At 44.7% G+C, this 14006-nt stretch overlaps 1 protein-coding gene across 15 annotated transcripts in view; it reads right to left on the reverse strand.

Annotated features, from left to right (window-relative positions):
* KMT2C (lysine methyltransferase 2C) overlaps positions 1–14006 on the reverse strand; it is a 1799940-nt gene that overhangs the window by 1307800 nt on the left and 478134 nt on the right. For all 15 annotated transcript variants that reach the window (XM_078663231.1, XM_078663229.1, XM_078663237.1 and 12 more), the window contains exon 6: positions 11039–11148. In XM_078663231.1, the coding sequence (XP_078519357.1) occupies positions 11039–11148 (110 nt within the window). The remainder of the gene's footprint in view (positions 1–11038; positions 11149–14006) is intronic.

Raw genomic sequence — 14006 nt, forward strand, 5'->3', positions numbered from 1 at the left:
TGTAACCCTTTCTTCAGTGGCTTCTCATACAAGACGGCTGCAAGCGCTGCTGGGAGTACACTTTTATTTCCAATACCTGTCCATGTGGGCAATGTAGTGTGCCCCAAAGTATTGCCCAAGTGGGTGCTCTTGCCGCATTTTCAAGTGTCCATAAAAACATCAGCACTTCTCCAAGGCGGGACCTGCCCTGCTTTGTGGCTGCAAACCAGAGCTGTTCTGAATTGGTGTCTCCCTGTAAAGTCACCAATACGTCTTCGTTCATTCACGCTAGACACTGCAGTAGTGCCTTAGCTGACCCGCTTACCGCGGTGGGCTGTTCTTCGCGACCAGGGAAGGCCGCCTTTACATCTCACACAACAGGAAACCCCTTTTGAAGAACTAATGTCAAATGAGATGTCATCAGTGATGTCATTTGAGATGTCATTTGAGATGTCATTTGAGATGTCATTTGAGATGTCATCAGTGATGTCATCAGTGATGTCATCAGTGATGTCATCAGTGATGTCACTGACCATGTCATGAATGATGTAATATGTGACATGATCAGCAGTGGATTGCGGGTGCGCGATATATAGTTAGTGCAACTAACTATATATGCGAATTTCAATGGTTTTGTGTGAGTAAAATAAGGTTTTGTAAATGCTAATTCCTAACTATATATGGTCTATAACCTATGTTTTTTTTCAGTGAATTTTCAAGGTTTTGTAAATGCTAATTCCTAACTATATATGGTCTATAACCTATGGTTTTTTCAGTGAATTTCAATGGTTTTTTAATAGCAAATATCAAAAGCTGTAAAATGTATTCTTCTTTTAAAGGAAAAATATATTTGATATGTATTTAATATAATTTTTTTATGTATATAAATTTTTTGAGGGAACGAATTTATCAACTATCATGCTGAAGAAGAGTGTGGGGAAAAAAAACAAAGAGGAAGACTAAGAGGAAAGAACAATCAGTTCAAAAATACAATTGCTTTAAAGCATGAAGTACTTTTCCACACATTTACATTTAAATAACCCATATTAGAACATACAAAATATCTACAGAGGAGACGGTGTACATTGAATTTTAGACTCTTCATTGGTACCTACATGTTGGTACTTACATCACCCACACAACACAACAGCTCTATTCAGAGCTACCCTACCTCAAAGCACTCTAAAATATTATTTTACTATTTCCCTTGGTTTTCCCCTTGTTACGCTTTCCAGGACGCTACCCGGTGCGCGGACCGGGCGCTAACCGTGCGAAAATTTGAAAAAAAAAGTTTTTTTTATTTTTTTACATATATGGGCCTCCTTAGCCACCCTCAGAAAACCTAGGGGGTCAGGATATGTCTCCCGTGCCCCCTTATACCCATTCCCAACATTGTTTATCCTCCATCTTGTGACTAAATTCGTCCGAAACACAAGATGGCGGACTCCCGTTACGCTACCGGTGAGCTACCCGGTTCGCGTACCGGGTAGCGCTTCCACCGCGAAAAATCGAAAAAAAGATATAGGAAGCTCTTGACAATTGGTCCACGACCCCACGCCGCCCTGTGTGTTGCAGTACCACATGGTGGTGTTGTTGTCCGTACACACCTGCACCAGACGTTCTTGCATGGAGGGTAGAAAGGCTTTCAATACCAATCGGATCACTCAGAGCCTCCACAGGTTGATGTGGAATCCGGATTCCGCCGGAGACCAGAGTCCTCCGATCTCCACACCTCTCCCAGATCTTAGAAGTGACGCATCGGTCACTACTGTGAAATCTAGTTGGGGGTAGGGATAGGGGTCTGTCACTGATCCCAATTGCAGTTTGTTAACCACCACTGCAGATCTTTTGCAATTCCCTCCAAGATCTGGACCACGTCGGAGAGATTCCACTGATTCTGCGCCCACTGGAACTTCAGTTCCCACTGCAGAGCCCGCATATGCCAACGGGCATGTGTTACCAGTAGGATGCATGAAGTCAGGCAGTCTCTTACTCAGTTTCACTGAAATACATGATAAAGGCAGAAACATTGATATCATAGTCAGAATATCCTGGAGTCTCTGCTCAGGAGGATAAGCTCAAAGCTGCACCATGTCCAGAACGGCCCCAATGAAAGGAGCCTCTGAGAGCTAATCAGGTGTGACTTTGGCACATTGATAGTGAACCCCAGCAAATGCAGTAGGTCCCCCATAGTCAGCAGGTGGGAGACGAAAGCCTGGGCGAGCCTGCCTTCAACAACCAGTGATCGAGATAGGGGAATACTCTGTAGATGAACTGCAACCATCGCCATCACATTGGTGAACACCAGGGGGCGCTGGTGAGGCCAAAGGGGCGTAAGATTTCAAAAACGACTTCAACAAAATATCAAAAAAACGCTTAGTCGAAAAAGTGATTAAGGAGAAGCTCGTCCCGAATCTGTGTTGGATGACGTGGAAAGAAACCAACTGACGTTGGCGCGCTTAGGTGGTGCCTATATAGGCATCCCGAATATCACTTCCAGCGCAGATGAACCAAGCGGAGCCGAATAACGCCATGAACCGGCGCGCAGGAGTACTGCTCACAAAAACATTCCGGATCCAGTGTGACGACTGGGAATAATTCTAAGGTAAGGAATCTGTGGATAAAAGTCTCTATCAGATACATAGGGCATTTTTAGCAGTCGTATACTTACAGCAGGCTAAATTATTAATGATGGCTTGATACACCTCCAAGTAAGAGGAATGTTTTGCGAATACTAGGTCCTTCGAGCAAATATTGTTAAAATAGATATGCAAAGGAGATTTATTGGGTCACTGAGTGATGCAACAGCTGGAGACTGAAGATGCTATCTTGTACAAAATATTATATTTATTTCAGACAATCCAGCTGTTTTTTTTTTTTTTAAAGATCACTAGTGCACTCTATAGTAAATAAAAACATCTAGATTGCCTGTGAGACAGACTACTTTGCATGAGGGTGGGATTGTCGAACCTGAACAAATAGAGACATGCAGTGCAAAGACAATTCTTCTTTAAACGTAGTATTATAATTGTGCTTCACAGGCCATTCCATAAGTTCACTTTGTATAATCCCTTGGCTCCCAAAAAGCTGCAGGACAAACTCTGTACAACTCTCGGGTAACTTGGAACACCCAACAGAATGGAACAAGTAAAGTTAATTTTTTACAACAACAATGAAGCTCAGTGTCATCAACTTTCAATCACCTTTCGCTCCCGCAAATTACAATCCAGACTTCACCCATCCATTTGAGAGAAGTGACTTCAAGGACTCAAGGAAGTGCAGATGTATGAACATTGGAAGGCAACATCAAGAACTTTGACAAGATTAAAAACTAGTTTGAATGTCAGCAATGGGAAAGATGACATTGTTTTTAAATTCATCACACCCAACAGGTTATAAAGATGCTACCAGCCTAATACCCCATCAGAGGCTGTTAAGAAATAATGAGGACCCTAATCATCTAATATTAACAAGCATTTACAATGCAATGGTTTCGCCTTTGTTAAAGTTTGAGCTCTTGGTAGTGCTTTTGACAAATGGTCTTTTCTAACTTCTTTGAATTATGTGTAAAACGTTGATGTGTTTTACTTTACACAGAAATATGGAGTGCCTCTCTGGAAAACACCCTCTGCACACGCCCTCTTTACACATGCCTTATCTTCACTTGCCCTCTCTACACACGGCCCTGTGCAGAGAGATTATATGGAGAGAGGCATGTGCAGAGAGGCCGTGTGTTGAGAGGCTGTGTGCAGTGATAGCGCATGTTGAGAAGGCATATGCAAAGAAGAGTGGGGAGGATACAGAGGTAGGGTAGGAAGGCGAAAATGCAAGGAGGAGTGGGAGGTCAGAAAATAGTGGGAGAGCAAGAGAGAGGACAGAAGGGAAAGGGAGGGCATGTAGGAGGGCAGGAGTAAGAAGGAAGAAGGAAGAGAGGTCAAAAGGAAGAGAGGGCAGGAGAGAGAGGGAAGGCAAGAAGGAAAAGAGGCAGAAGGGAGAGGGAGGGCAAGAAGGAGTGGGAGGACAGGAGGGAAGGTAGGAGTGTGTGTGAGGGCAGAAAGGAGAGGGCGGCAGGTAGGAGAGTGAGGGCGGGAAGGAGAAGGAGGGCTAGAGGAGGAGAGGACAGGAAAGAGAGAGAACAAGAGAGATGGAGGACAAGAAGGTGAAAGAGACCAGAAGAGAGAGGTGGAAAGGGAGGGCAGGAGGGAGTAAGAAGGCAGAAAAGAGAGGGATGGCAGAAGAGAGAGAGAGCAAGAAGGAGGGCAGAGGGAATAGAGTGAGAGAAGGCAGAAGGGATAGGGAGGACAGGAAAGAAGGAGAGCAAGAAGGAGGGTAGGAGCGAGAGAGTGAAAAGAAAAGCTAAGGAGTGCAGGATAGAGAGTGAGGAGAAAATGGGGAGGTAGATGGAGAGTGAAAGCCATGAGTGTGAGAGATGTAGAGGGAGGGCAAAAGGAAGAGAGATTGAAACAGAAAAGAGAGAGAACAAGAGAGAGATGGAGGACAAGAAGGTAAAAGAGAGCAGAAGAGAGCTGGAAAGGGAGGGCAGGAGGGAGTAAGAAGGCAGAAGAGAGAGGGATGGCAGAAGAGAGAGAGAGCAAGAAGGAGGGCAGAGGGAATAGAGTGAGAGAAGGCAGAAGGGATAGGGAGGACAGGAAAGAAGAAGAGAGCAGGAAGGAGGGCAGGAGCGAGAGAGTGTGCAAAAAGGAAAGATAAAGAGAGAAGGAGAGTGAAGAGAAAATGCACAGTGCTTTGTCATCTGCAAATCATTAAGTACATTAAACATATTTGATAGTACCTTAGCCAGTCTGACCTGCTTAATAACCGTATTCCCTTATGTTATCACCAACAGTGTTGTCCTTTAGAATTTTTATACTCCAACACCGAATGAATTTTTTTTTTTACATGTATGGAATGCCCAAAACCAGGTGTGTTCAAGCAATGTGATAACATGTATGAAGATCATGATCTAGCACAATGTTCTTTGTTCTATCAACCATGGGAGGAGAGGATATAAGCTTGGTATTGTATCTGTTACAAGTGTAGTGTGGTTTCCGATGTCTCCTCTAAACAGAATCATGGTTGTTCCCATTGGAACAGCGATTCCGCCAGGAGGAAACTGGAACATCACTGTCCTGAAAGATTCAAAGAATATGTCATGGATTAGTATTTATGTAAAAAAAAAAAAAAAAAAAAAAAAGGAGGCAGATGCGTTGTATATATTACACGTGTAGCGTGGTTTCCACGAGCACTCTTCTCTCTGTGCTCGTGGAAGATCACGCTCACTGGAATGTTCTCTTTCAAGGACTGGGGATCCGGGAGGCAGTTTAGCGGTGGTTAGAAAAGTATTATGTAACTTAGCTTCGACTTGAAAAGACGGATTAAACATCTCTACACACTTTACTTATGTTTCCTTCGTCATTTTAATTGGATGCATGCAGCTTTCCCTACACTTGGCCTGCCAGTGTTCGATTCAGTGGCCTACACAGGCTGCACACAGATCTCTGGAAGGGACAGATTGCCTGAGTGGGATTTGGTAAAGTGGCAATGTATCATCTTTCTGACATACGGCCTGCAGCAACTTGCACAAAACCTTAGTGGACACAGACCTCGGTTCCTACGCAAAACATCTAGTTCCTCATTAGGCAACTAGTTTTGTCGTAAAGTGTTATTCTGTTGATGAACATTCAAGAAGCTCAAACCAAGATACCCATGTCTCCTGTGGTGCCACAGTTCAATCTCAAATACACGTGCTTCTTTTTTTAGAGCACAAAGCTAAAAGTCAGCTTATAACAAGCATTTAACATGGTTAAACATGAAATCAAGGACTAAAAGATCCAGGTGCCATGACTGCAAAACAAGACCAAAAATATCACTCCTCTACCACCATGCTTGACAGTTGATATGAAGTTTTCATTGGGATACACATGGTTTGAGTTTCATTAAACATCTTGTGCACCATAGCTGAACAACTCCACTTTGTCTAATCTGTCCAGAGGACTTTCCTCCAGAAGTGATCTGGTTCATTAAGGCGCTGTTCTAAAAACCCAAGCCATGCAACAATGTTGTCTTTGGAGAGAATTGATTTATCCTGTGAAAACCATACTTGTTCAGCCTCTAACCAAAAATAGAATGATGAAATCTAAATGTTTGCCATGACCATAGGTGGCGCATACGGTCTGAGGCCGCAATGGAGGGAGCCTGTAACGCCTACTACCCCCCCCCCCCCCCACCCCCCCACAGACGGCCCGCCGTGCCACGGCCTCCCATCGACTGCTAATGCTATTCAGTGAGTGGCCAACCGAAGGGGGGGAGCGGGAGCCTACAGTCGATAGTCAAGGACAAGGGGTCCCGAGTGTAGGGAGAAACGGCAGAAAACACTTGCTGGATGGCGTTTGCAATCAGGTCTTACCCTGCTTGTTCTGTTCCGGGAGGATAACTGAAATAAGATCTCAGGCTGCCACAGCGCGGTGCGCAGGCATTGGAAATGGGCTGGATGTTATCCGCCAAGGAGGTAACTAACATACACACTCGCCACTCCTCAGCCCTTCAATTTTTGCAAGATGACCCCATGGTAGGGTCCTCTCTTCACGTGCTTGAAATTGAAATAGAAGTGCAGGTACCCTGGGCCAGAGTACCTACTAGCTTTGAAGAGTGCCAATACTCTCCGAATAAACATGTTAACTCCCTCTAGAGAAGTGCGGATACTCACCCTCGCAAAATAAAAGTAACCGTACACAGTAGAACCGCCGGGCCATGGAAGCACAGTTTCCCTTCACCTCTCGCAGACTGGTGTAATGTAGCATTGCGCCGCCGGTGAGACACCAGCACACGAGAGTTGCATCCCGGCCAGCGCAGCATATAAGAGAGGAGAATGACTCATCTCCCCGCGGGGGGACGCGCGAAGCGAGGGAACCGCCGGGAGAGGTGAGCACCTAATTTAAGTCTGAGCTCCGCCCCACACCCATCTTCCCTGGTTAGCTAGACTAACGCAAGATCCCGCAAGATGGTCGCAAACACAGAACTGACCCCGCGAGAACGTGGGATCCCGGAGCGGGCACGCACGGCGAACATGCGGGCCCCCTCGAGGCGTGAAACATACCTCCCCCACACGCAAGACGCGAGAACCTGCTTAAACTGCACGTGCTCAAAGAGCGAAGAGACCTCCGCTTCTCCAACTGAGTGTGTCTTGGGCTTACCCTGTCCCCAGTCCGCCTCGAAATGGTGCCTGCACCAGCCTTCAAATAGTGCACAATGACGTTCGCAGGGAAGGCGGGTGGGAGGGGGGGGGCTGGTACCGAATGGCCGCGGGCGAGGCGCCTATGCTGTCCCAGGCGATACTCATGGACCCAATGGTTGAGTGTCCCGTGTGAATGCACTGCCTGGAAGGACGCAGAGGCTACCCCAAGCGCGGGCAGTGGCATCACCATCTGTCCTCCGATTGATGCAGTGAGCACCTCTACTTGCGCTTTATGAAACCTGCACACATAACCTGTTTACTCCTGTGTTGTACCGCTTGCTACCTCAGTACTTTGTACCCGCACGGTTGACAAATGTGCTACCTGCCTCGCAGGTTGTAGAGCGGGCGACCCGCTCGGACCTACTACCCCAGCGCCAGGGCAGGCAGCTCTTGTCGATATGCCACGCCAACATGATGCAGCATACCTATCGTGTTGGTTCACATGTAACAGATCTGTCCTCTTCTGAAGCGCTCTAAATGAGGCACATAACTTGTTGTGTGATACATCAACACCGACGCAGCACAGGGGCCCGTAGTTCACGTGCTTGTATGCTTTTGTAACAGCACACGTCACTTACTTCCTCCTGTAACGTCTGGTTTGCTACCTCTTGTCTTTTGTTTGCTCTTGATTCGTGCACAATAGTCACCATTGCCATACTGACGCAACGTTTGCTCTTGTAACCTGCTGACTTGTAATAGTTCCTCCTGTACCACTCCTGTTCCTATTGCGAAGCACTCTGACACCTTCGTAAAAGTCAGAGCTGTATAACGCCTAATTAAATAAGTACAAACAAGGGAAGGGGCATACTCCTTCGGTTATATTGCTAAGGGACATGTTCATGCTTCAATCGTTCCCCGCCTGGCAGCGCCCCGTCGTATTGATGAGGCCCCGAAGCATCGGTCCAGACGGGCCAACCAGCACCCAGTCAAAATTGAGCGGGCCACCTAAAAGTGTGACCGCTCCGCCGAAAGCAACCAACAGAGGTAGCCCGCGCGCTGTTCTCTAATATGGTGGCGCTCTGAAACTCACCAGAGCGCCAGGGAGGGTGGCGCTGGGAGCAGCGCTAGCCACGTGTGTTGAGCCCCGCAGCGCCAGGATGCCCCAGTGATGGAGTTGCCGCCTTCTGCCCCCACATTGACAAACGGGCGGATGCCTTGCCAGAGGAGAGAGCATGGCTCCCAAACCAGGCAAACTCCCTGCTATCGCCGTCGAAGTGTGCCACCGGATTAGGAGCGATAGTTAATTTAGCTGCTCTGAGCCGGACCGCGGGAACAGCAAGACCAATGTGTGGAAATGGGAGCGGCGGGAGGAGTGAACTTAACAGCTGAATCCCGCCGCCCCCAACCAGAGTACCAAGCAGTGGCTCGCGAGCCGGCCGGCCGGCACTCCCGGGCCCGCGCCACCCAGGGCCCCATATCTCGCTGTAGGGAAGGGAGGGGGGGTGGGTGGTATGGCAAGTTAGTGTGGGTATGAGCAATCTCACTTCCAACTCCGGCCCAGCACTATGGAAAAAGAAGGGAAAACAACACACAACAAGCACCTACGGGCACACGGACAGCGGGAGGGGGGCGGAACGGACAGTGGGAGGGGGGACGGGAACACGAACAGCGGGAGGGGGGGGGACGGTGACGGACAGCGCTACATCGCGCAACCCACCCCTGCAAAGAACACTTCAGAAATGGCGAAAACAAAGCTGTAAAACAAAAAAAATAATAAACCCGCCCACAGCCACATGACATAGGAAAAGGGGTGGGATGAGTAAAAATCACGGGAACGCCCACGAATCTGCTCCGTCAATGACGGACAGATGTCTGTTCCAATGGTTAGCCTCCATTTATGGAGCTAGCCAATGGAACAGAGGGCGGGACTAAGCCCTACACTGTAGGGACATAAGATTTCTCCTGGGCGGAGCTAGGAGCTCCGACGCCAGGCGAAACCTAAAAATGTCTTAAGGGACACTTAATATAGAAAACAATCTGACATTTGGGCATATAAGTAGTCGTAAAAGCATAAGGTGAAACTTTCAGCAATGATCAGTGAAACGCAATGTGTATAATGTAAGGGAGAATAAAGTCTTCTGTTTTGTAGGTTCAATACACAAGCCAAATAAAACACATTCTGCAGCAAAATATCCAACCGATGCTGGAACGCCATTATGTGTTTTTTGGGGGTGCCTGAAGCACAGTCAAACAAAGTGATTTCTGAAGGGAGTAGTTAGGGGAATTTGAACTTCTATTCAGCATCATCACCGAATGCCTGAGACAAAGCTTGGCTGTATGTTTAATAGCTTATTTCTCCTAGACTCCAGTATCGGAAAGCTGATAACCCTAAGGCTCTTTTCAGGGAAAGAGATAATATACCTAAAAAGTGCCAGCTCGTAATGATTAGTACTTGCAAATAAAACAAGTGTTGGCAATGGAATACATTTCCTATCCTATAATGAACAGCAGAGTTGGATCAGGGGAGAGGTGTGGTGCAGCAGCCAGAGCGGTTGACTCTTGAGCACGGGGCTCACGATTCAATCCCTGGTGCCAGCAGCAGCTCACCTCAGCACCATGTGACTAAGCATTCGCTCACTTAATCTTCCAGACAGCCCTCAGCGCCTTGAAACCTTAAGAGATGATATGTACGCGCTCTACAAATAGGAAAATAGTCCCGGTATTAGATTTTCTACTAAAAGCATTTAGAGAACTCACCCGCGGATTCTCAGAATACTAAGAATTTACCCACTTACTTATAGGCGTGTATAATCAACCATGACACACCTTGATACGTGTGATCTTGCTACCAAATAAAAAATAAGATCAGTACTAAATGCAATGAATGTGGTAATGGCAAATTGTGACCTCCATATAGTTCAGACTGAGAAGGAAAGTGGAGAAGTTTTCTTTTGAGATAAGAGCATGCCTAGGAGGTGGGCGTTAACAACACTATATCGAAAATAAAATGTCAGTCTTTCTTTATGTAATGGTTTAACGACTCAGATTCCACAGGGTAAAAATGATTTTGCTTTTCATTGCTACAAAACATTAAACAATACTGAAAAGTAAAACATTAGGAATAGTGAACAAAAAAAGCAAAGTAGGGTAGTTAAAAAAGGCATACTGAAAATATGTTGGGGAAAAAAGAGACTAGGGTAAAATGCAGGATGGATAAAGTAAGGTTAGCAGAACTTACATCATCATATTTCTAATGTAGGCTGAGTCAACAACAAATGTCTGCACTATGGGAAAATGATAGGAGAGAGAACCACCAGATTTATTTTCAATGGCTGGCCCAGGAACAATCTTAACTCTTCCTTAAGGAGAGAATAACTAGAGCAAAATATTTGCCTAAAGCAAAAGATTACGAGTGATATGGAAGTAACCAAAGGGTTTAGTTGGAGAATCATGACAAGATAAAACTGGTGCATTCTTTACATTTATGTAGAGGTATATTCTATAGAAATTGTGTGCTATTCAGTGTGTTTAACGGACATCATATTTATTGTTGAATCGGTCTGTAATTGCTGAACCAGATTAAATAAGCAGGACGGTAATTAGGATGTTGAAGTAAATATGACTAGTCTACTTGGATAACAATTTTGCCAATCCTTGTTGGTTAGGTGAATCACCATGTGTTGGCCATATAAAAAACTAAACTGGTAATCTATCAAAGCTTTAAGTTTCACTTGGGTTGAGAGGGCAAAGGGAGGGAAGTTGGGGAAGGAGCTGTTTTGTTTCTAAAAGGTGTATATGCCCCCCTTATGTTGTCCATACCGATAAAACTAATTAAAACCATTAAAACGTCAAATGCTATTTTCGCGAGTCGTTTTGTTTACTCACTTCTGTGCTCCCTGAGACAACTGCTTTGTCAACATTCACCAGTCCCTGGTCTTCCGTCTGACATACTTCCTGTGACCACTCTGCACAGCGGTGGTGAGCCCAGCAGTGACCTAGAAAGAATATCACATTTTAAGAGTCTCAAACTATTTCTTTATTTCAAATAAGTTACACATTTGAAGAGAATGTGATAACGAAAACGGTCTTTAACGGGGACCTTATGGGCAAAATAAAATTACGATGACAGCAAATTGTTAAAGAGTTACTAACATCCATATATTAAAACGTACTAAATTTTGGGGCGCTGTCGAACAACAATACAATTGGGGTTATTAAAAAACAAAAGCATGAACAAGAAGGCAACAGAATGTGAATCCATTTAATTCGTCCAAAAATAATACTTTTGACTGTGTGATTTATAGGTTGAAATAAGAGAAAATTAACTCGACTGTGAAATGCATTGTAATGGAAGAAGAAAATCTAAGGATTCTCTGTATAAACATATTAATTATTGTTAATATCTAAAACTACATAATTACGAAAGACAGCATGTCCTAGTGTTACTAAAACATTTAAAATATGTGACACAAGAAAAAGTAAATGGAGAAAAAGAATCTTTTGAACTACTTTACTCTCTTTGTTGTTAAACAAATTTTGACTGACCGAACAGGTTCAATAATTTTCCAAATATTTTCCCATTACAACTTCTCATAAAAGTTTGGAGGTATATTTGTACTCGTAATCTAATTGCTTACGAATCTAAGATTGTTTTCTGTTGATCTGTATTCTTCTGGTATTCCACAAAAACATGAAGACTCGAGCTCTGGTCAGTGTGGCTTTTTGCTTGTCTATCCTCCCTTGCGGGTGGCTCCCACCAGGCTCTCTACTGAGACAGATACATCCCCCAGACACTTGGGTCACTCTTCACAATCAAAGATTCTGTTTTGTGCTTTTATTTAAAGCAGAAAAGAGATATCCATTGTGTATCGCATACTGAAAACATCTGAAAGCCCTAAAAAAAAACACTCTTAATCCTACACTGCTACCATCAAGCACCTTTCTGTGCTGTACTTGGGTTAGAGCAAGATTCCCTCCTCGTTCAGTTTCATTGCTCAAACTGTTTGAAGCCCTCCTCTCCTAAGGGAATATACAGGAAGACTTATGATGGGGATTTTGTTTCCTAATCTCGAGTGGCGAGTGAGGAAGTGGACAAAGACAAGAATACTGATTATTCTCTTAAACTGCTCAGACAAGAGCTCCTCTGGGAATCCCCTTACTCTGAAAGGCTCATTCTGTCTCAGCTTCAATGATTAACCACTTTTTGACAACCACAAGGCTTTGTCATCCCTAGAAAAAAATGGTCCCCAAGCAATTATGTAGTCCTATTTACCAGGCAGTGGACTTGCAGTTAAAGGTTTACCCTTGAAGCAGAGGGGCCAACACCTATGCTTGAGTACAAGGTCTGTGTAACCACAGAGTTAACCATATGTTTGCATTCGTTCTCCTTCACTCTGGCTAAGACAAGAGGAGTAGCACTGATCGAGCCATTAAATGAGGTCAATACCTCTTTCTAGAAATCAACAACCCTCTAGTTAAGACGTCAACACTTACTCAGACAGACAATGCGGTTGAACTATTGATCTCTAGGGGTTGGATCCAAGAAGCGGGATATTTTGGTAATCATACCGCCATGCCAACTGTATCCCAAGATTGCAGACATTAAGCCCAATTGCCAAAATATCACATCTAGTGAACTGTTGTTCTATCTCAACTTCTTTAAGAACATGTCAAAGACCAGTAACATCATTTCCTCCCTGGAATGTACCAAAACGAATATACAAGTTTCTGACAAAAAGTCCCAATGCCAGGGGGATCTAACTGTCCTACCATGTCTACACCCATGGACACAGAAGGCTTCAATTCCATGGAAAAAGGATTTTTGGCAGGAAAAGAGGTGTGGCTGGAACAAAGACCTTCTTAATCTGTTTTGGGATCTACCTCTGGTCTGGTGAGTTCACATCCCTTCCTTTACTTTCCTCTTCTTTCTGCACCAGTAGGAGGTCACATCCAACTTTTCCCACAAAAATGGGGAGAAAAACTACTACAGAACCTTGGCTCCTCGAAACCATCAATGACTACTGCATAGATTTCACCGAGGTACTGTTCCAATTGCATCACCTTCCCACATGTATGCCTTTTTTTACTCTAGAAGAAACCATTCAAGTCGAATATGAGGTCAAACAATATGTGAGAAACAATGCAACTTATCTGGCCACTTTCCTAAAAAGCTTTGGGAGTCCCATCTTCTTGGTCTGCAAGACACACAAGGGCGGAAAACTGAAATAAACCTCACATACCTGAATATCTGGGCCCAATATTTCCATTTTCAAATGGATGGCATTCACCCCTCACAGACACACTGTTGGTAAGCAAGTGGATGGTTCAGTTGGACATGAATGTCAGCTATCTGTCAATGCCCACCATCAAACATATCTCATGTTCCATATAACAACCTGCTTTGGCAATTCTGTTGTCTCCCATTGGCCTGTTAGTGCTCCTTCACCAAGCTTCTTCAGTCGGTTGAGACATTCCTGAGAAGTTGGACTGCTCACCGATTATCCATTTGGACGACAATCCACTAATAGCCCAATGCGCAGAACTTTTGTTGCCCCCTTCCAGGAGCAACTGACAACTACTCAACAGAAACCTGGGTAAAAAGCTTAAAACTACACTGGATTCTACAGGATTTAGTTACAGAAAAATCAAAGTGTAGCAGGCATTTACTGACAAACAAAACTTTCTCAAGTGAATTGGTTTCAACGTGTATAAACACAGCTTTGTCTGAAAACAGTCGAAAAGTGGATGCAGAACCAATTCACTGGAGAAAATTGAGTTTAAATTAATAATGCAATAACAAAGATAAAGTGCTTCTACTGATCACAAACTAGTGCAAAAATGTAGAAGCAATTTG

Source organism: Lissotriton helveticus, chromosome 10, assembly GCF_964261635.1.
Source record: "Lissotriton helveticus chromosome 10, aLisHel1.1, whole genome shotgun sequence".
Taxonomy (NCBI): Eukaryota; Metazoa; Chordata; class Amphibia; order Caudata; family Salamandridae; genus Lissotriton; species Lissotriton helveticus.